General features: G+C 42.2%; 1 protein-coding gene across 6 annotated transcripts in view; it reads right to left on the bottom strand.

Moving 5' to 3' along the window:
• The window catches only part of EVA1A (eva-1 homolog A, regulator of programmed cell death), a 215,849-nt gene that overhangs the window by 3,852 nt on the left and 188,313 nt on the right, over positions 1–23,684 (bottom strand). For 4 of the 6 annotated variants that reach the window (XM_062573205.1, XM_062573208.1, XM_062573209.1 and 1 more), the window contains 2 exons: positions 10,104–10,268; positions 4,907–5,080 (listed from right to left, as the gene is read on the bottom strand). In XM_062573205.1, coding sequence (XP_062429189.1) covers positions 4,907–5,080; positions 10,104–10,268 — 339 coding nt within the window. The other 2 variants (XM_062573206.1, XM_062573207.1) reach the window with 2 other exon arrangements.

The following is a 23,684-nucleotide window of genomic DNA, read 5'->3' as shown; positions in this document are numbered from 1 at the left end:
GCATTTATGAGCTCCTACAGCTACTCTGTCAACATCTGAGATACTGCCTGGACTTCTTCACTGAGCTGTAACCCTGTGTTCAACTGCAGTCTTGGCATTTATCATACACACAATCTACTCAAACAGCAACATCTCCCTTTGCACAGCCGAAAGAGCAGCTTAAGCTAAAGATCAGGGGCTCTGCATTTTCTCACTTGAAGTAGCCACGTCAGCAATAGCCTGGATTTGGGGTTTTGATATCCGACTAGTGGTTTTGAGAGACTCCCCCACTGCATGTCCTACTTGCAAAGACCCCCCAAAAAGAGGCCTTCTCTTTAGAAAATGAATGCTCAGCATCTTCCAAACACTTGATGCATTTCAGACTCATCATCCAGACACTGAAGCACCTCAAAACACTTGTTATATTGGAAAATACTCTTTAAAGGTGTATGTATATCAGCAGCAGGACTTAAGATAGTTTTGATATTCGTGTGTGTATGTGTACACTATTATACCCTTTAACAGACAGATTTTGACCAGTATAGCTTTTTTCTTCTACTGTTGTGGATGACAGCTCAGAGCTATGTTTTTCTCCTAGACTTTTAGCAGAATCAAACTGCTGTCAATCTCCTTAGCTGAGGTTATCTTTCCCCTTCTTGGTATTTCTCATTCTGGACTGAAAGCGTTGATGAAAATGTCACTGATTCAAGCCTGCATTTAATGCATGCACACAAAAGATATATGCTCTTTACAACGCTTTATACAAAAGCCACCACTTTCCAGGCATCCAAACTGGCCAAAAATTAGAAACACATTTTATTTTGTTTATCCAACCAAACCAGCAGCAATTACAGAGCCTGTTTCCTGAGGGCTAACAATCTGCTGGGAGCATCAGCCCAGACTGCCATTAATTCCCCAGGAAATGCCCCAAGCCAAGGTTGTTATTGCTATTATAATAAATTGTTTCAATAAATAAAAACCAATCTGGGCATTAACGAGGCTGGCTTCCTGTGATGGCTTCATACATTCAGAAACCTCAGTGAGGAGGGGAATTTCAGAGGGCCCCAGTAAAAGGTTCAACATTAAGCATAGCGAGACAAACAGTAGGAACAAGATCTTCTAGAGAATTTACAGTTAGCCCCACAGGCTGCTGAAATCCCCTGGTAGAATAGAGGAAGCTCTCCAGGAGCCCCTTATTAATAAGGCTCAGACCAAGCAGTCTGAAAATTGGAACGATGTCCCCCTGGGTTGTTTTTTGGAAGCCCCTTGTTAATAGCTTGGCAGCACAGCTTTGCTTATGGGAGGAGAACAGAGATTTGTGGAGGTTTTTCTCCAACTGTTTCAGCATGAATGCAATAGCAAAACTAAAGTCCTCTGTCCAAAGAAAGGCATTAAAAGTGCTGTGACTTCGCCACTTAATATTGATACAAACACAAGGCACAATTCTGGTCTTTCTGGTACGCTGAAACCGCAAAGACAGTTCCAGCTGTCACTGAGATCGGCAAAGCCTTTCCAAACCATTTGATAGCCTTTGGATCAGGTCTATAGCAAAAAACAGGTCCGAGGTTTATAGGCAAAGATTGCATATAATTAAAGACCTAACTCTATAAAGACATTAACTTTCAAATTAAGGGTATCCCTGAGTCCTTTGAAGGACTGGGCCCTAAATCAGACTTGTTTGTTTGGTCCTCTCATCTGACAAATTCATTCCTCATTGACATTGCTCACTCTTTTTCCCTATTTCTGAATAAATGTTGTTTTTCAAGGTTTTGGAAGCTGAGATAGGACTAATACCTAATTGGGTTTGATACTCCTAACCATCATTTGATAAACAATTTGACAGTGAAAACCAACACTTCTTCAAAGAGGCTCTGCTTCCTGCTGTGCTATGATTTTTCACTCCTTGACTATCAATAGAAACATTCCCAAATTTTATATGGAGACTTCAGTCAAAAAGGTGCTGGAAACAAGCACAGAGCTTCCTCTAATGTAGATACTTCTCCACTCTGTGAGAATTTCCATGCGCCAACAGTGCAAGTGATAGGTGCCTGCAGGCTCTTCACCTTCTGCTGCCCACCCAGACCTGTTGTTTTGTGCAGTAAATGCTCACAACAGTGAGATGGAGGGGACCCACTGCTTTCTGGATGTTCTCCGTAGACTAAGAGACACCCCACTGTCTGGAGGCTGAAAAAGGAGTAGAGTGGATCATCATTTCAAGCCTGCACTTGACCCATGAAATACCAAGTGCCTGTAACTTCCTTTTCCTGGAGGGAATACACTACCCTCTGCCCCAGTAGAAAAATACATCTTTATATATTGCTGCTGCCTGCTTACAATTTTCTCTTGCAAACTCCTGTTTTAAGCCAACTCTTCAGCACAGTGAAATCCTGAATACAGCAGTTTCAGTATCCAGCTTTTGCCTCAGGGACTTTTTGGTGCCATGAAACAGAGGCGTTCTTGCACTAATGTTTCCCTTTGGTGCAGAGGCTGTGGTCAGGAGCAGTGGGAAGGTGTGTGAACTAGCCCTCCCTGGTCACCCTACACTCTGCCTCTCCCGAGTCACTGTAACAGCTTCACTGTGGACATCAGCAGCTGCTGTGGCTTAAGTTACTTTCAGGGCCCCAAATTCAGACAAGCACAAAAATTTCCAAGTGTTCAGTTGCTCAAAATCTGCAATCAGACGAGTGAGAGTTTTGCAGTGCTCTAGTTTTATGCAGATGATATTTGTGCCCTGTGACACAGCTTGTCTTTGAACACATTATCTAAAACCACTTTGCATTCACATATAACAAAATAAACCATGTCAAATCCATCCTCTTCATTAAAAGCAGAGAGCTAAATAACACAAAGCAGATAAAGATGGTTTAGGGTATCTGTTGTTTCAATCCATGAGGCAGCCATCAATTTTTGTAATAAGTAACAAACAACATATATGTCATTGAGACTAAAATTGATCAAAAAGCCATGATTAAGTGCACTGGAAATATTAACAACAAGCTCCTGAATTCATCACTGGAAATTAAAGTTGTGATATCTGAGCTTTACCTATTTGACATCCAGAGGATTTGAACACATCACAGGGAGACCACACTGTGAAAGGGCAAGCAAATCTCACACCAACAGGACAGTTAAAGCTGTCATTATTTATTATTTGTGTTGCAGTAAAATCTAGAGGCTCCTGCCAAGACTGACACCTTGTGAAGGGGGTGAATCAAGGTCTTTGTGCCCTACAAAACAAATAAAGGGTCAAAGAGTGCTACTGTGGTAGACAGAAGCAAAGTCCATGGGGCATAGTCAATAGTCCTGAATCTCAGTTCTAATTGTCCCCTACCATAACTCCTGCAACTTTCTGCTGCCTATTACGGTTCAGATGGGGAAAATAATGTTAACAGCGTTTTATTTTATAGTACATTTGGGAATGAAGACATTTTCATGTCAAAAATAGCACCTGCAGGTAAGAGAGGGAGAAATGTGACAGAAGATTCATTTAAAGCTTTTTTTTTCCAGAGGTCCATGCATCAAAAATATATCCTACTCAGCCATCATTTGTGAAGAACATTACTGCTTCCATTAAAGCTGTCTGCTTCTTAAAGGTGACATGAAAAGCCAAGTCCTGATGTCCAGTGATAACTGGACATGTGGAGGGGCAGAACCTTGGGTTCACCATCATGGGCTTTTTTAGAAGAAACCTCCACTAAATGCACAGGAATGTTCTTATTGACTGCTGCCAAAATGCAGTGGGTGGTTTCAAATCCAAACACTTGTCTGTAGTACCATGGCAGTTATCTGAGCAAGTGCATGTGCTTGACACCAAAAATGAATTACTATTTAATGAATAAGCAAACCAAATGTCACAAAAACATAAAAAACTGTGGCTCACAAGTACAGGAGTTTTAGTTAATATAGATCTCAATGCAACAGAATTGCCTAATTACATTAGTGTGGTATTAGACTGGTTGCAGTATACAGAATTATTTGCAGCAGGTATTGGAAGAGTAAGACATTAATATTACTGGCAAAGTGTATACAAATATTTTGTTAAACAAATGAACAACAGCTTTCAATCCCATAAGAAAAAGTGACTACAAACAGTATGTCCTGCCTTTGGAGATTAGTTACACAGAAACTAGGGCCTTCCTCAGAAAATCAGCAGAGATTGCTTAAAATATGCTGAATTAGTACAGCTGCTGCTACTCAGGCTGTGCTCCTCCTTCTTTTGGGTAGATTCTTCCAACTCTGTAGGCAATTCCTACTGGTGACAAAGTCCCTCATGCAGCTGCAGGATTGGAAATTATTGCCCAACATCATTTGTCTCTGCTGGACTTCTTGCTACCAGTAGCATTGACCCCGAGCACTGAATAAGGGGCACAATATTTATGTCGAGAACAACGTTTTAAAGTAAATTTTAAATAGAAAACAGCTCCTCTAATACTTGAAAGACACATGTGGGTGAAAGATAAACTGTGATCCAGGAAAATCTTACTCCAAATCAGATTTAAATATACAATTAAGCAGACTCTCAAGTTACTTCATCTTCACACTTCTACTGAAGATAAGCCAAGTTCTGTTAAGCAGGGTAATGCTGCTCATTTTCCAGATTACAGGACAACAAGCTTGCCTCCTTAATGAGCCAGCCTTTTATCTTCGGGAAAATGGAGCTTTACGAATATTACCACATGTAAGATTACATTGTATTTAACTTCATATAGGAGCAAGTCCAGGGGAAAGCAGAGCACAATAAACTCTACTATATACAATCTGCTAGAACATCTCCAAGTCGGGTCTTCCAAGGGAGAATTTGCTGGGAGACAAATGGAAAAGAAAAAAAAAAAAAAAAAAAAAAAAAGGTATCTGTGAAACATAGACCCAGCTGAGGGTCTACAAAGAGCTTGTGAGAGCCCAGACAGACTGCAGCCACGAGACCTACCTGTGATAAAGGAGTACGCTGCTAGGATGTTGCTGAGCAGTGCCATCTCCGTGCTAACGCCCACGGGCTCCATGCTGCTGTTGAACGCTGGCGGTTGTGTCTCATCCACAGGAAGCAGGAAGGGGGTGATTTCTAAAGGGTAGAAAGTGGCTGATCTCTCTTTCTTCTTCTCTGCTTTGGATTAGAAAGGGAATGAGAAATGAGGCACATGCCCCAGCCCCGTCCTGCCCTATCCCTACAAGGTCAGCATCTGCTCAGCAAAAAGCCACCCAGATTTCCCCTCTTTGGCAACTAAATCTTCTCAGTTAGTTTCAGCTAAACACATTCAGTGTTTGTATCAAGACAGCATCTTCTCTCCCTCATCTCCTGCTCTTTCATGTCACCACTTAGACACACCCACTTACGTTACAGCAAATATATAATCAGGTTTCTTTTCACTTATGTAAATCAAAGGAGCTTTTATCAACAGTGAGTTCAGCTAAGCTTGCAATAACTCGGCACACCAGCTCGGAAAACACAGACAGACTCAGCAAACCTCTGCCAGTGTCACACTAACTCTGTAGTGATCCATCCACACCTGGCAAACAGAGCTGCTTTCTCTCCAGCCCTCTCAGGGAAGGGCGGATCTGAGTTTATGACTTCCTTCAGAAGCTTGCTCGCATTGTATTTCACCCAGACATCATTTCCCCTTTGGAGAGGTGAGCGAACACGGGTTAATGATTTGATTTTATTTGTCGAAGACTGGAGCTAAGAAGGCAGCTAATTCCAGGAGGCTCAAAGAGACCCTTTCAGACCTTATCAGCTCACTGCTGAGTACTCTCTGCACCTTGATCTGCTGGCAGACACCCCTACTAGTCACAAAACACTAATTGTTTTAAACACACACAAAAACTGGTGCACAGGATCCAGATCCATCATCCATGTGATTGTTTCACTGTACCTATTACACGTTTTCTGGCTTCCTTCCCTGGGATCCGGTTCTGGCCAAAAAACAAGCAAGGCACCATAAAAATCACAAAATTGCACCTGGCTTCCACTTGTCTGCAAGTATTAAATTCAGGAAACTGTCAGGTCCATCTCATATAATACCATCAGTGTCGTGCAAGCAGAGGCACCTTGGGAGCAGCCACAGAGCACAAATGTCTCTGCTCCCTGGCTGTCTGATCTGCCTGCGCTCCCCGCAAGCCCGGCACAGCGAGCCATCACGCTCAGCTTCACACCACGCGTGCCAGGAGGCTGCTCAGTCCACAGAAGCAAGTAACAGGCATTTGAGGGTGTCAAAGAGAACAGGTAATACTGGATGGAGAGAGACCGAGTGCACGAACACGTGTGCAGCAACGTCAACTCCTAATCTGCCTCAGAAGAGGCGCAGTGGTGATGGATGTCCAGGTGTTACTGTGAGAGATCAGCCCCAAGCAATGTGGGCACTGTTGTATCTCTGCCACTGAATAGCTGCGTGGCCTTGGGAAAGCCACACATTACAAGCTACCAAGGTGTTAATAACTGGCCCCTAAGCAAAGTTTTCTGACATGGATGCTTCAGTGGCAGATCCAAAAGGGAAAAATATCCAAAGAATCTGAGAGGTTTCAGAGCACAGGGAACACTGAAAAATCAGTTTTACAAATGAAGGCACTGAGGTACAAAAGGGCAAAGGCATATTCAGCAGGAAATCAATAGCAAGACTTTGGAAACACTTTTAATTCATGTGTAGGCACTAGAAACATTAGCATGCCCTCTAATCTGCTTCTTACTCTCACTGCCCAGTAAATCCATGTCTGTACAAGGGGCTTGATTTTTCTCTACTGCTGTTCCTGCAAAGAAATCCATGGAAACAGGAGATGTTTGTCACTTCTAAAAACTGGGCCACTGCCCTCAGTGCAAACCTTTCCATTATTCACCTTTGCTAGAGCAGTTGTAAATTTTCTATGATTCTTCTGAAATGGCAATGGCGGTACAATCAGATAAAAAACTCAGCTGAGAGCAAAAAGGTTATGATCTATCACACCACTTATTCTCACCTTTGAGGCTTGAGCACTTACACAGAGTTGTTTGCTAAGAACCATGTAACTTCTTTAACTTAGGGAATATCTATCTTAAGCATAAAAATCATGGTACAGTCTGAACCATCTGGGCCATCCTTCTACAGTTTAAATTGTACCTTGCTGTTCATGCTACTAATTAGGCTGTTCCTTCTATGTGATGGCATTAAGATATAGTCCAAGCTCCTTTGCACAGTCTTTTTAGGACTCAGTCAGCGGTTTGTCTCAGCTCCCCTTTCCTATCCCTACATATGGATTTTGGAGAAAGGAGTTTGGTGGAGACAAACTGGAAGACAGAAACAGGCAGGGGTGGCATTAGAAAGGGTCCAGGCTCCAGCTTGCTTCCACTGTGACCATTGATGGAAATGAAGGCTAGAGGCTTACTCTGTACTGACAGTCCTAAATATCAAGGGAGCCTCAATAGGCTCGATCTGGCCACAAAGACAGCTTCCCTTATAAACGGGCAGAATTGCTATGTCAATAGCACCTATGCACCCCAGTCCAAGACTGAGGGACTGTAACAGAAAAGAGGATGCAATGGGTGACAAAAACAGAGATGGACTGAATGTCAACAACATAATGAAGCAAAGAGAGTTCAGTAAAAGCGCACCACTTGCTTAGTAATGCCTAGCTGCAGGAATCACAGCAGAGGCAAGTTTTAAGCATGATTTGGGGAAGAAAAAGGTCTTTTTGTGAAATTTTTCAAATACTGCGATGGCTTCTACTCTGCAATGAGTATGCAATAATGAGCCCCAAGCCAGCTCAGAGTGGGCTGTTACACCCCTGGGGCCATCAGAAGGCACTATCCTCAATGCAGAATAATCACATCAGACTCATGGAGCCTTTTAATCAATTTAATAAGCCTGGCCTTACAGCAGGGCCAGTTTGGTCCAGTGTAGCACCATAATGCTGGAGCTGGCTCAGTTATCCAGTTAGCTGGGCACCACACAGCACTGCCATTGCAGACATGCTCTGAGAAGGTCTTTCTAATCATCAAACCATTAGCCAACACACAACACAGGTAAAATATTGTTGTCTGCACAGTTACTACAGGCAACATGAATTAGATGTTACTTCAGAGTTGGGATTCCGAAATTAATGTGTCTGCACATTGGTATCGCTAGGTAGGTACACATCTAAGCTGTCATGAAAATCAGGAGGTATGAGAAGTCTTATTCAGCTGCCTACAGGAGTGTCTACTGCCATTTGAAATGCTCTGTGGTTTCCCAACTGGCCTCTACCAGCCCAAGAGCAAGGTCTTTCAGAGGTCCTAACTCATATCTACCAGGCTCCTGCAGACGTCTGGGTACTTTAGAGCATCTCAAGTAGCACTATGCAGCTAAAATGAGGCAACTGAATCCTGCCCCAGTCAACACAGTCAACACAGTTGACAGATTCTAGATGGTCATTTAGCTTTCCATGTAGCAAACACTTAGAGCTTGATGTAGTTGCTCACACATAGACATCTACGTGACATCTGTGTGCATGTGCTAGATCAGCCAGAAAAGGCCCAGAGAGAGGCCACTTCTGCTGGGTTTTGGCCATTCCATGCAAACCATGCTATGCAATAATGGTGTCTTTCAGGAAAGCAAGGCATAGCTTCTCTCGTGTGAGATATAAGAAAAGATCTCTTTTTTATTTTTCCTCTGACTTGTCCAAAGGACAGATGTGATCAAACCAGTTTCTAAATGAATATTTGCCTGCCTACACTATAATCCAGCAAAAAGCACCACAGAAACCACAGAACTGGTTTCATAATCTGTAGGATTGTACAAGCTCAGACAGGGAAGGCAGAAAATGACAGGAGTTATGCAGGAGGGAAAAAACAAACAAACAGAAAATCACAGGGACCATGTGTTGCTATGCCATGTAGCTCCCCAGTCTGCCATTCATTCCAGGATCATATGAAAAGACATCTCTTTTTTCCCTTGCTAGCTTTGAAGACATTATACTTGCTTTATCAGCTCACCTACAATTGATTTTCTTTTCACTACCTCCACCCTTTCTGAGCTTTTCCCAGCCACTCAAGCAGTCTCTGTGTGGCTTCACATCAAAGCTGAGCAAAACTGTTTCAGCTAGCCGTACATTTTTCTATCAGTGTAGTATTAGCATAAGAGAGATTATTCATGCAATCTTTAAAAAAAAAGTAGTAAAAGGGGAAGGGAGCTTTCAGAAATGTCCAAATATTTCTTTTTATTATTTTCAAAACAATTCTTTTAGCTTTTAATTTCAAAATGACATCTTTGTTTGAAAAGTGGTGCATATTTTAAAAATGAATGGATAAACAATGTGAAAACTAAACAAAAGGTGTCATTTGTAGAAGTGAAATGTTTAGATGAATCTTAATGAAAATGAGTTCTGTATTTTTATCTTGCTTAAAGGAATCACCAGGATCACAAAACTTATTTCAGTTTGACCCCAAATTCTTTTTCGTGACAATTTTTCAGTGAGGCCTCCAAACTGACAAATCTGTTATTGCTGACTATCAATTATCTGTGGATTGATAATCCAGGCTGTAGGTTAACTTTGCCAGGAGTGTAGACAGAGTCAAATTAGCTCTGCTCACCCCCACCCTTGAGTTGGATCCCTGGGAGCACAGGATGGGAATTTCAGGAGTAATGTCATATACCCTCTTCCTGCCTGTTGGGAAAAGCAATGCAAAACCACACCAATACATGCTTATCTGTGCTTTTCATTACCATATTCCACTCCTTCCTCTTACTCACCCATCCCCTAGAGAGCCAAGATTTGACTTCATTCATATCTCTTGACTTTGCATTTTATGGAAATAGCATTATATTTCAATGGTCAGTTGGAAACTTCTCTGTCTCCTATAATACTGACCTCCCAGTCTCTCTGCCCTCCTTTTTCTTTGCCACTGTATTAGATGGGTCTGCAAAGTATTTCTCTGATGACTTTTAACATGCATGGCCATGACTGTTATTTCACAAAAACCAGCGCAAGTTTCACAGTTCACTTAGTCAGTTGGTGGTTATGCTTTGAAACCTCTGTTTCTGACTGTGAAACAGATGGGATTTGGGAACAACACAGAAACACAAATAAGGATTCCAGTGTGCAGCTTCTGCAAGGGAAAACAGAGGCGAAGGGTTACCATATCATAGTTAGGTTTGGGCCAACACGACAACAGTCATAGCTACCTGGGAGAGCACGCCCTATATTGGAAGGAGACACATCAAAAAGGAACACGCCGTCCCCTATAACATTGGGATCAAATGCCCTCGGTTGCAGTGGAAAATGTGGCTTCTGAAATCCTTGGTAATTGGTTGGTCTTGGCTGGGTTTCATGCAGAAGCTTCTTGGGAACTGAAAGAGAGAAGTAGGAAGAACATTAGAGTTAGAGTGAGTTATTTCAGCTGGTCAGCATGAGAATTATCGCATTATGCTATGGGCTCCACTGATACTTAATTATACCATTTGCAGACCAAACAGACACTCATTTACCACTATGATGAATGCTCTGCAAATGCCAGCACAGAGAGATGCAGCGGAGAACGCTAGAAACTGTAAAGTGATTAAGACATTGTTTATTTATAATTAAGCTTTGAGATTAGAGGATCAGATGAAGACAGCTTATTTTAGACACCCAGCTCAGGCACTGAAATGCCGAGTAAGCCAGTCTTTGGCCTGAGCTTCAGACTGCTTTAGCTAGACACCTCTGCTCCTAACGTGGTGGCAGGCTGGTCAGGAAGCCCACAGAAGGGGAGTTTAGGGCATGTCTGAATCTCTGCTTCTCTCTGGCCATCAGATTCCTGGCTTAAGGCTGCATATCAAATGTTTCTATCCACTCTGGATTTACAAGACCAAACTCCAGAGGATGCAATTCACATAAATCATGAAGATTAAATCATCCACCACAGGAGAAACTCTGCTTGTAGGCTCCGTGAGAGACTTTAAATACACTGCTCCCCCTTGGGCTATAGGCTTAGCTAAGCTAGGAAAGTCCCATTCTCCATTCCTACTATCCTAAAAAGAAGGGTAAAGACTCAGCTATTACCTGCCGCTCTCTATGTTTCCTCAGCAACCGTGTTAGCAATACGCAGACAAGTGAGGTTAGAGCACCTCTACAAGAGCTGCAGCGGTAGCTGTGTCAGTACGTCTGCAGTCCCTTGTTTGCGCCAAAGCATGCCTTAAGAAGAGTGTTTTCCCCTAGTTCATGCTGCAAGGCCAGCTCTTCAGCTGTACTTCACAGTAATGCAATCAAAGTCAGGGCAGCTATTTCAATTTACACCCACTGAAGGTGAATCCACATATTAAATTCACTCATTTGCCCTCTAGGGACAAAGTGGCATGTCATTTACTGAGCTGAACCAGTTCTCTGCCTCTGCAGTGGCCAACACCTGAGGCTATTTCAGAGCAAAGTGTTTTTCCATACAAAGAGAGAAACCACATATACCTGCCATTCTGCTTAGATATTAGAGGAACAGAGCAACAAAAGACAAAATAAAGACATTAAAATTTCCAGAGGAGTAAGATGTTTGTCCCTCCCGTGACTGTACACTAACATATGACACATAAACGCATATTAAAGTTATTAAAGATTACATTTATTGCATTAAAGATACAGATGGCTGAAAACTAGGCACGCATTCACTAGACGTACAAAAGCCCCAAGAGAGCATTTCTGGATTGCTCAGCTCTCCTTTTTCCAGGTCTAACGGCAACTGCCTGTCTCCTCCTGAGCAGCATCCTACCTCCTAACACCTCAGTTTCCCCACCGCCACATTGCAGACCAGACTCTCCCTCATCTCCACTCTTCACAGGGGTGCGATGAAGCATAATTAAAAAAGTGGAGCACTTCTCGATCCTTGGCGCGAGCATGAAGGAGGACTTGGAGAGCGTGCAGCCCTGGAACAGAAAGGAAATTCCTTCCTGCCCCCTGCAGCTAATCAGCTGTCAAGCCAGAGCATGAGATTTAATCACGCCCATTAAATCTCCCTGCACAGCTACAGACCGTGCTGGTGGGGGAAATGATCCAACCACCTTGTTTACATTGTGTTTGACTTACCGTCTTTGCTGAGGCAAAGCGAACTGTAGCTATATTTACGGACTGACTTTCTATATCAGGCTGCCAAGATTGCAGTACTGAAGTCCTCGCATTATTAGTAGAGTCATGCTAGGTCAGGAAACAGACATAAAAACCCACAGCTTCTGAATATCAAAGAGCTGGCACTGCAATTTCTAGTGAAACCTGAATTGGCAACTATCCGTCGATGGGAAGGCAGTAAAAGAAATATAGCCCCTGCTAGAAACTAAACAGAAGCAAGGAGGATACCTGCACCAGAGAAACATCAGAGAGACTAGTGAGGAGGTGGGTAGCAAAGAGATCATCCTATAAACCAGACAGTCAGAGTGAACTGCTGTTTTGGGTGTCAGATTTGAGGCATCTTAAAGGAACCCAATATTCAGAGGACAAAATGCTCAGCATGCACAGAAAATAAAGCCCCCTTTGCTGCATCTCAGGCTGGGGACCTGAAAGGCATTCCAGAGGCATACATCAGTCTGCTTTTACACTCTTTACACCCAAACTGTATCCTGGCTAACTTGTGGATGTGCATCCGATGAAAAAAATGAAACAAAAGGAACACAAAGGCAAATTTTTAACTTTTTTTTTTTTTTTTTTTTTTTTTTTTTTTGCTAGTCTTTCATGTTTCAGACTGGTTGCTCTTCATAAACAACTCCTTCCACCTCCCAACATTCATGACTACCTCTGGGGCATAACACAGGCTGGCTGGAGCTGCTTCTTTCTCTGAAGAGATGATACCACCATCGACTTAAACAGTCGGAGTCAAATGGGAAAGAAAAAAAATCCTCTTTCCCTGAACACACTCAGAGAATTGAGAGCTTTTCCCACCTTGGCAGTTGTGCCACCACCACCACGAATGCCACCCATTGGACTTCTAGATGAGTGTGGGTTGAAAGAAATGTCATTAAATCAGCCAGCAACTGATCAATAACATCGCAAGGAAAAGTGGAGGTGGAGAAGTATTCAGAGTTCCTACAAACTTTTGCCCATTGAAATTCTTAACCACAGAGGAAAGGGTTATTTCAGAGGAGGATCTAGCAGGGTAAATTAAGTTCCTCCTCTCTACTGACAGAGGTTGGAGATCTACCGTGCTGCCATTTGTGAAGAACATTCCCCTTGCGTCAGTAATAGGGGGCTCAGCGCTGCGATCCAGAGCACTTCATAGCCTTCAGCACACTCAACGAAACAGCGCCTTTGCGGGGTAGGGCTGTGCTGTCACTTTAGGATGGCTGAGAAAGATGAATGCCAAATAGGCATTCAGTGCTGTAAAATGCAGACAGCTTCAGAGAGAGATTCCCCCAAATATGCAATTGTGTAACATCTTAAAAATCCTTAAAAAAAAAAAAAAAAAAAAAAAAAAAGAGGTGCCTATCTTCATTTTTGCAACTAAACTTCTTTAAAATTCTAGAAGCAGCTTAGTGCAATACAGGATGTCTATAGCACTTGAACCTTTTCTGTTTTAAGGGAACATATTTCTCTACAGACTTCACAAATATCTTGGGGACATTTTGCATGGAAAAGGCTCATCTTGGCAAAAGGGCAACTGGAGTGACTGAATATAGCAAGTCTGTCCGTTCCCTAGTTCATACGATGCTGAGCTAACACATAGCTTATATGGTTTGATTTAGAAAGACAATAGAATTGAAAGAATTTTTCAAGTGCAAAACACCTCACAATTTCCAGTTAGCTTCTGTGTGGCAGCCAACTCCACAAGAAAGATTAAACATCTGGTTCCTTTGAAATACCCTCCTTAAATTCCCCACAGAGGAGTGCACCTAACACAAAGCATGGCATGAACTGAAGAAAGGTGTCAAGAAAAGTTATTTATATTTAAATGCACCAGAAAAAAAAAGTACTTAGGATTTTAGACTTATCTCAGCATTAAGCAAAGAAATCCTGGCAGGGAATAGTTGGCATTTAGCCTGCTCCATTCAATCAAGCAGGGAGGTTAATGCAATTCAGTCAGCAGACCAAGTGACATCTATGGACAGGAGGGGAAGAAACAAGGTCTTCAAACAAAATCCTAACGCATCTGATAGGCAGGAGCCCTGCACCTTAAAATGCACCTGAGAAATTCAGTCACTATGAAGAGGTGAAATAAGTTGCTTTGGGGACCACCGGGTACCTTCAGGTTCTTAGAGGGTAAAAATCAGCATTGAAACCTGGACCATCAAACTCATCCAAATGACGAAATTCTCAGGTGACTTAGGCTGATCATCTGAGCTGCGCAGATGGAGAAACAACTTTCCAGGTTGCAAACCATGTTCAGGTTACTTATGGAGGGGTCTAACTGCTGCATCACTGCACTGACACCACATGAAGCCAGACTCATGGTGCAGCGCAGAGCACCCGTGCTTGTGCCCACGCCACCATGGCTGCAACATGCCAGCAGGCATCCGCTCAATGCAGTCCTAGGTTATAAATCTGCAAGGAAGCTCTTGGATCAGCAGGTTCATTTCTTTGCCAGTCCTTAAAAATCTTCACATAATCTCGCAGTGTCTGTTATAAAAGTAGTCGAGGATTCTGCTCCCACAGCTCCTGCTGGAAGGCTGCTCATCAGTTTGAATCACTGCCCACACTGGCAGGAATTTATACCAGTTCCCAACCCAAGACTTGTACTACCTGCTTGCAATGAATTAACAGTATCAATCCACAATACAAACTCACTGCCTGCCAGCCTCCGTTCTACAGATATGGGGAGAACAAAAATCAAAGCAGAAGTGTGGCCTCACTGTCAGAGCAGACCCATCAGATTTGGGTGCAAGCAACAGGCATGACAGTATGGAGAGGCATACGCTGTTGCTGCTGACAGTATCCTTATTTGTACATGACAGAAACTCCTTCTACTGGATTTTCACACAAACACTCTCTTATGTGGCCAAAAACACGGGGTTGATGAAAAGAAAAAGTTACTGTTCCTACAAGCAGCAAAATTCTCAATTACAGTGCTAGGAGATGGAAAGGCCAGCCGACACCTCGCCTCTTTGTTAAATGAGTTCGTTTGCTGTACCTTTTCTAGTATTTTGACCTGTCTAGTGTTAAACACTCCAGTTCTGGGAATTCGGCTACTTGCCACAAGAGATTATTTTGCAGAGGAATATTGCTCTTTCTCAGGAACTCTACTCCAGTACACGGCTGAGTGTTTCAATCTAAGTGCATATATTATTCCCCTAACCAAAACATTTAAACGCTATAGCCCCCAACTTTTACAGATGGGGAATTGGCTTGGGGACAGACTTTTGCAAGTGTTTAAATATCAAAGTGATTTGTCCAATCTCACAGAGGGAATCTGAGCCAAAGAAAGGAAACAAAACCAGGCTCCCTAAATTTCAGCATCGCACATTCAAACCATCCTCTCTCTTTGCTAATTCCATAATTTGTTATTTCCTGGTGCTTGCTTAGTCCTAAACATGTTTAAAGACTTCCACTCCCAATATCCAGTTATTCACTGACCTCCATTTTCACTATATACACAGGTGAGTCAAGGAGCAGAAAGAACAACGAAAGCTCACCCTTAAAAACATGTAGACAAGGGGGCTGTCATTCTCCAGTCCTCTGCTGTATATTCACTTGTGCATTTCCAGCCTGTAAAGTTTACTCTGAAAGCTCAGTGCAATTAAAACAGATCCGCAGGACCTTCATCAAATCCTACTGCAAATACTCAAAATAGAGTGCAATTTGAACAAAACATCGTTGACTCTCCCAGCGATGAAAATTACAATTAAGCCTTTTATCTGGGCAGGTTGAGGCCAGGAAATGCTGATGCTCAACATATTTTTCTAAATAATTAAACAAACCAAACAAACTAAAGTGAGTAAACACCCAGTATAAACTACTGCAGGTTTTCAGTGGTGGCAGCTCTTAAAGACTTCTGTTCAAGTTTTGAACAAAATTCAGCCAGAAATGGGATCACTCGTGTTTCAGAACTATTATAAGATAGACGCCTTAGCACATATGTAAGATGGATGGCTTTCTAAGATTACAGAACTGTAAGTGTTTTTATGTGCTGTAAAATCTGAATTCACTACACAATCAGTCAACAATAGCTGTTAAAATAATGGATTTGGGCTGAATCAGACTACAAAACATCACAATATAATCACAGAACAAGAAGGAAAAATCAGGCATGTAAGAACCTTGCACCTGCTAACAACAGCAAAACCATCATGTATTTAGAAACATAAAGGCGGAAGACATTAATTTGATCATTAAATCTTAGTGTCAGACAGCAAAACAGATTGCTCAACCCACAGTCTGCCAACCACATCCAGTTTGCCCAAGCAAGTAAATTGAGGCACACCTTATCCTCTCATTCATTCCCAAGGGCCATAGAAAGCTAAATAGCAAGCTGAAGCCCATTCTAGTGGTCCTGGATGTACATCCTTCAAGTAACTAAAATCCAGCTTGCATTGCATGGTAAGTACCTGCCTCTTCTCACAATCACATGTACCATGTTGCACATCCAACGTGGACCTTCCCATCCTGCCCAGTCACCAGGCATTCCTCCTTCATCTGACAGTGGAGCCATTGCTTTTCAGCCAGATATTCGTGTAATCACCTGACAGGACAGCATCACAACCTACAGCTCTCAAATACCTCCATGAGAGGTTAGGCGGCCTGAGCATCCCCATAAAAAAGGCTCGGCGCACTGAACATCAATATCATGCCATGGCCTCTATGTACCTCTGAATATCCTATATCATATTTAGAGTAAAAGCATTGTATAGCTTACATGCAAAATGTCCCAGGAGACAGCAGGAGACATGAAGAGACTTTGTTCAGCAAAATGTAAGTCTCAGAGGTGGAACTGGATCAAAACACTGGCATGCAAAATCTTCACTCCCACAAAAACAGGAGCAGAGGCTTAATGAACACAAGTGTCCAAGACCTCAGCTTTCCATCTCCTTCTTTCATTTTTAAAAGGGAGCTTTCTCAACCAGCATTGGTACAGTCTGTAATCCTGAAACTGAATACAAAATTTAACAAAAAAGGGGAGTTACTCAGCCTACTGCAGGCATGTTTCCTGTGCACGCAGTTCCAAACCACTGATAACACGGAAATGACTCATGCCAATTACAGTAACTCCACTTTCCTGCAATTCCAAGTATCATGCGGAAATCAAGTGACGCTGACTGGGAAAACAGCCCTGGCATAACCAAAGCCACCTACACGTCTCCGAGCCCCTTGACTGCATCAGCGCCCTCCTCCCCAGCTCCTCCCTTCAAATGCTACCCGAATCAGAAATTCACCCCTTTGCTGGTGTTTTTCGTGCTGGTGGGAAATGGTACAGGCTATGATGCCTGACACAACTCATACAAGCTTTCAGAGCACCCTGCCAAGACTACTCCTGAGGCAGCCCAGATGTTTTGCCCTTTACTGCAGCTTCTGACAGCAGCTAACTGTATAAAGGTTGTGCAATGAGAATATAAATATTACAGACAACCTCTTGTCTTGTTTGCCCTCCACAGAAAAGCTGTTTGTTCTTTTCTTATGCAGCTGCAGAAGTGCAATCATTTCTGGTTCCAGAATCAAAGCTCACATATCAAAATTAGCTCAATCTCATTTTTCCACTTGGTGAACTCCCTTAGAGGTACACGGGCCCAGGTTCCCAGAGGGTCCAGGAGACAATGGTGCCATGGGGCACCTCCAACAGAGACTCTCCTAGGGATAGCAAGACACACTGCTCCCTCTCAATCGCTCCTTCTCACTTTGCACAGGACTGCAGAACACCTCAGCCTGCTTTCTCTTATTGCTGAACGTCCAGAAATGCAATAACCATATTAAAAGATCCACTTCACCTAACTTGGGCATCTAACTCATATATGCCTTGTAGTTGTCTAGGGAAGGAGTCCTACTTAAGAGAAGTTCCTAGGTTCTCTATATTGTCAAAGGTGAAAGGTGGGTGTCTTTGGAGGTGGGTGTCCCTCCATGGGAGATCCTTTCTACTTAAATTTAGGAGACTAATTAGGGATAGTTAATGAATCATAATGTTACCTTTGGAATTATTCTCCTGAGTGTATCTGAGTTAAAATCTTACAAACTGCTTCACATCTTTTACTTAGATATTTTTCTTCTATCTTGAACTTTTCAATTCAGGATTTGAAGTTATAAACAGCTCAATTTCTAGCCAATGATGCACGTGCTTGATCTATCTACAGGCAGTTCTCCTCCTGCTTTCATAGTCATGAAAGTTAGTTGTCCTTCTTTCATCATCTTAAATGCAATAACAGAATATGAAGCAGCTATTGCCAGCAACTCATAAATCTGATGCTTGATGTGGCTTTTGGTCTCCAAAAGGCACAGTGGAAAAGCATCATGGGCACGAGTCTCCTCTCTGCGTGTTCTATTTGGATAGAAAAGGGGATCAAAAGGAAGAAAACCTTGTAAAAGATATCTGTAGATATGAAGAGTTACTTTCATCTGGTATATTTTTACTTGCTCCCCAAGACAGTAGAGTTCTGTATTTTCACAAGATAATGCATCTTCAGGAGGATAATACTCGAGCCTAGACTTGCTCTAAATTCCAGCATACTTAGCTACATCCCCCCTTGGGACTTTCTACCAGCCATAGCTGGAGGTCCTCTCTGGCATTCAGCCTACTTCTAAATTCCACTGGGGCCAGAGGAGACTAGTACAAAAATTTTATACTCTTGAGGAGAGGTAGAATATTTTAGGGACTTGAGATGGGTTCCATATCAAACCAGTAATGTCACCTCCAGATGCTTCTGCTCGAAGTGTAGGCATCTGCCTCTGCACTCGCATACAAAATTCACTCTGCTGAATTAAGCAACTTTCCTCTTATTTTCATGCAGAGCATGATCAGAATCTTACCATTCACTTATGTAGCCTCAATTCCAGAAATGGCAGCAGGTAGGAAAGAAAAAAACTAGTAACTATGAAGATTACAAGCAGGGACTGACAGCATCTGGGAGAAGCTGTCAGCTTCCCAGACTAGGAAGGTTATACTGGAGAAAGGAACAGAATCCAAGAAAGTATGTTTTGGCTTTGCTTTTCTGCAGCACACGGCTATGTCTGCATCTGGGACCTGAGCCCATTACCAATGAAGGAGAACAGTCAATATAGAGGACGGCACAACAAGGATAAGATTCATTAGAAAGTCAGACTCATGCTTTTGCTCTCTCTTGTTCCCCTCATTTGGGCTGTATCTATCATATATTTGCACTGATACGTTGCAAACCAACCCAATCATGTGTGGATTTCCCAGGCATTAGAGGAAACGCTAGTGTGCTACTATCTTCAGAGAAATATTTTATGACAGACTATAATTTTATATAATGCTGTAAATGTATCCCCTCCCCTCTGGATCTACCCTGATCCAAAGCGAAACTAAATTTCTGATTTTGACTCAATTCCTATTTTCTCTCGTCACATTCATCCAGTTCCACCTAACATTTAACACTGCAAGAAAGACTTCACTATTTTAAATGGCTTTTATAGGACTGAAGTGTTGTCCTCGACTCATCTAGGCTCTAGAGCTTGTCAAAAAGTCTTTTGTGAGGCTTATCTATTCCTCAGGAAAATATGTAACACTATATGCTGCTCCCAGGAGGATGCTGACAGAACAGTGAGCATTGTGTATTCAAGTGTGGCTGATCTGGAGCCAGAGCATTGCTCATGTGAAGCATTGCTTACCAGCCGGGGAAGAAAGTCTCTGTGCTCAGGATGGCAACACACACCCAAGTGGTTGCAGCTCCATGAGTTACCTGGCATCAGCTGAGTCACAGCAACCAACTGAACAAAACTTAGGGCAAAACTCCCTTAAATCTCCATGAAAAGGATTTAAGTAGTCTGAGTGAAAGAGGTTATTGGAGCTCTTCATAAGTACACATCGGCAGGCAGTGTTTGGTTGAACATTACATAGCATGAGAAACTTAAACAATATCCAATATAAAGATATCCAAAATAAAGAAAAGAGAAAGGGATGGAGGAAAGGGCAAGAGACCCGTAAACATTCTGGAGCAGATGTGAAGCCACGTTAACCTCTGGCAGGGACAGGAAAGGGATGGCAGGGAAACAGGAGTTCAGGTAGGAAAGGATGGGACTTGGGATCATAAGAACATCCACAGCTACACTGCACAGTCCAAATATCTGTAATAAAGGGCAAAAAGCCTCGTGTCTCAACATATGAGCCAGCCAACAAGCTGATACGATGCAAACATTAAATCCCAAGAGTTAGGAATATAACTTTTCCTCTGAGACTATTAACCTCAACAGAGAATCATAGAATCAGTAAGGTTGGAAGGGACCTCTGGAGATCATCTAGTCCAACCTCCCTGCTCAGCAGGGTCACCTAGAGCATGTTAGACAGGGTTGCATCCAGGCGGACCTTGAATATCTCCAGAGAAGAAGGGCATTTCAGGACTTCCTGTGCCCATCTCTGAAGCAATGTCACCCATTCTGTAGTCCACAGACCATTAGTGACCTGTAAGCCATCAGAAAAGTGATATAAAAAATAACCAATTCAAAAAAAGAAAAAATAACACACCATATCACTGGAAATTCCTACATGGTTTGTCTCAGTGTCTGCTGACAGGCATAGCCAGGAGATGGTTCCCATCTGCTCCCACTGCCTAATTAAAAATGATTGCAATTACAGTGGCAAAACTGTGCTCTGTAAAATAATATTTTCTTTTTATCTAAGTGCTGCTTATCCAATAGTACTTTCGAATTCCTTACCAGTTCATCAGCTTTTCCTCACAGTAATTAAACAGCAGAGAATGGTACGAGGGTCTAGAATATAGAGGGGTCTTGATGACAAGTGCTGAGGAATGCCGTCAGAAAGCAGCTGGCAACCCTTGCCATTAACCACACTGTGTCTGGTCACATGGCTGATTCAGTGTGACAATTCCCAGCATCCCATGAGATACTGGAGTTGGAAACCCTGCGTACGGAAGGCTTATCAATAGCATTGAAATAAAGGCTAAAAATAAATCAAATTACATAAGGTGGCTACAGTACTAAACACCCTTCAGTGATATACAGCTGCATGCAGATTAACATTTACCGATCAAAAATACAGCATAGTATGAGATAGAGCGCTTGATACTGGCATCATTGGCTTCTATTACATAGGACCTGGGTTATACAGGAAGCCAGACTACATTAACAAACTTGAAATCCGAGGATCCACAAATCTATGAACAAAGCAGCAAAACTGTTTTCAGTGTAAATCCTTCTATTCATATGGTCATAACCTTTGGGACAACCTCCTTCAGAGCTGAGATTTCCTGAGTGCAATGGAAAGTTTGAGGAAAACCCCTATAGAAGTTCTTGAGTTATGAGAGCATTAAACCTTTCCTGTTTTTTTTTTTTTTTTAAGAAGTATTTTTATTTGGCAGAACCTCTCTAACACAGAGCATCACCCTTAAATTATCTGGCTTGCAGTCTGTGAAAAGTTCTTTACATGGTTTATGTATTTTTAAGAAAAACACGTAGCATGCAACATCTTGCTTCCATGCATATCCCGAGGGAGCAGTAAGGACTGTGAGCTCAAGTGTTACTACAATTGCTAATGCAAGTAGCTGCCAGTTTTTTGGAACATCAGATTATAGACACTTTCTTGCCGCCACATAAAAGCGAACACATGCCTCGGAAAATAATGCCAGGGTTTTGATTTAGCACAGCAAGGATGTTACTGAGCACTTACCCCATGCTCTTATGCAACTTGCACTGCAGTTACTTCCATGCCAGGTGTAATCTGTGAGCACAGGAAAAAACTGTGGGAATATACAGTGCTGGACGTTTGTGGCAGCTTTCCAGTACTCAATTATGATTTTTTGAGAGACCATGAGGTTTTGAAAGCTGAGTGTTTGTTTCTATTAGGCTTCATGAAATGCTCAGCAAGGAGGGTATTTTGCGCACATCAGTCTACTCTTCCCCACTCTTCACACAAGTAACTAAAATCCATTTATAATAAAGCCTCTCTTCTTTCTCTTAAATTTATAAGGCTTTTTACTGGGATGGGAGCTGGCTAATTCATTCCTACATCAATTATATGGGAAGGGTGACTAGTCTTCTAATTTATCTCCAGTTAAATGCCTGAGATGATAGGCAAACATGAGTAAGGCTTCGCAAGACTGAGCTCCAAGTATACTAGTTACACATTTGTGCAGGACTTTTTTTGGTAAAAGGTTTATCTCATTTTTCCAATGTTAATGGAACTAAACAATCGTGAATCAAATTCCATCCACAAATTAATAGAGAAATTTCTCTGGGATGACTTGAGACACCCTTGAGACCTCTTTAAGAGACTAGAGGTCTGTGACACATCCCAGTAATGGGTAATACTTGATTCACCAGAAAATCTTCACCACATCATTACCGTAGCCAAAGTCAGGGACAATCTTTCTGGGAAGATCAGCAATTCTCCCTTTTTTACTGGCCTTTCTCAAGCATGGTCCAATTTTTGCTCCTTTAAGTAGCAACACCTGTCAGTTGCCATCTCTCCTACTTCACTTTTCAAAATGACCAATTCAAGATGTGGAGACACATCTTAATCTGTCATGTTTTCAGATGTCTTTCTCATTATGCATTCCTAAAAAAATACAGATTGATAATTCAAAGCAAAGGAACTATAGGCTTCAAATGTACACTCATTTAATCCTGTAGCACTCCATTTTTAGGCTTCCTTTCTGAGTCTCTTAAAAACAAATTTTAAGATGTTAACACATACCTTTGCTGCTAGTAACTTGACCCAGTGTAAATCCTTTATCTGGCATGCATTCAGTTGAAGTTGCTACTTCTTTCAAGTGGAATATAATGCTCTGTATCACAGAGTATTTGTTCCCTCTACTGGCTATCTTGAGCCCACTGATCCTGATACCTTATCATCAGATGAAAGGATTAATCCAACACAAAGAGGCTGTGAACATCTTTTGAACAAGTACACCTTTAACAAACAAATTTCTAAAAGGTGGTAGAGACAAGGATGGCCTACTAGATCCTGCAGCCAGTAAAGAAACTCGTAAATACAGTCCACCAAAGAATTTCTATCCCATGCTGGAATGATCTCTGTCCATACCAGTGGAGAAGCTGCCCTGGTCTGTAAAGGCATACGCTGCAGCGTTTGCTGGTCTCACAAAAAAAAGTGGCTGATCCTTTAAAGGAAAAAAAATCCTTACCAATACAGTGGCACAGGATAAAATCTACCTCATTATCTGTTTGGGATATAGTGACAAGAAGTTATGAATTACAGTACCAATAACCGTCCATGTTACTTCAAATCTGAAATAATCCACCCTAATTACCTTAATTCTAATAACTGCATAGGATCATAACAGTTAGAGGAGAAGAATACTTGTTAACTTGTTGACTGCCAGATGCAGACTGCTGATAGGAGATATATCAGATGTTAAAGTATTAAAACTGACCTCAGCCTGGCAGGAGAGGGTTGTGATTCATGCCTGTGACTCCTAGCACTATAGGAGCACAAACAAATAATTGAGCAAAGATCAAAGCGTTAGCTGTTTCAATGGAGTAAGGCAGGAGATTCACCTCTGGTTTCCTCTCAGGTAAATCTCCTTCCTAACTTTCTCCGAGTTCAGCAAACTTCAGCAAGTCCAGTCTGTTACATTGCCACATTGTTTACACCTGCTCATCCACATAAAATCAATGTTATAGTGGAGGGTTAGAACTGGTCCAGTATTCTGCTTAGTTAGTGCTTTTCATCTTTGAGT

Source organism: Rhea pennata, chromosome 3, assembly GCF_028389875.1.
Source record: "Rhea pennata isolate bPtePen1 chromosome 3, bPtePen1.pri, whole genome shotgun sequence".
NCBI classification, from domain to species: domain Eukaryota; kingdom Metazoa; phylum Chordata; class Aves; order Rheiformes; family Rheidae; genus Rhea; species Rhea pennata.
Note: the sequence above shows the minus strand (reverse complement) of the source record. Positions and strands in the feature narration are given on the sequence as shown.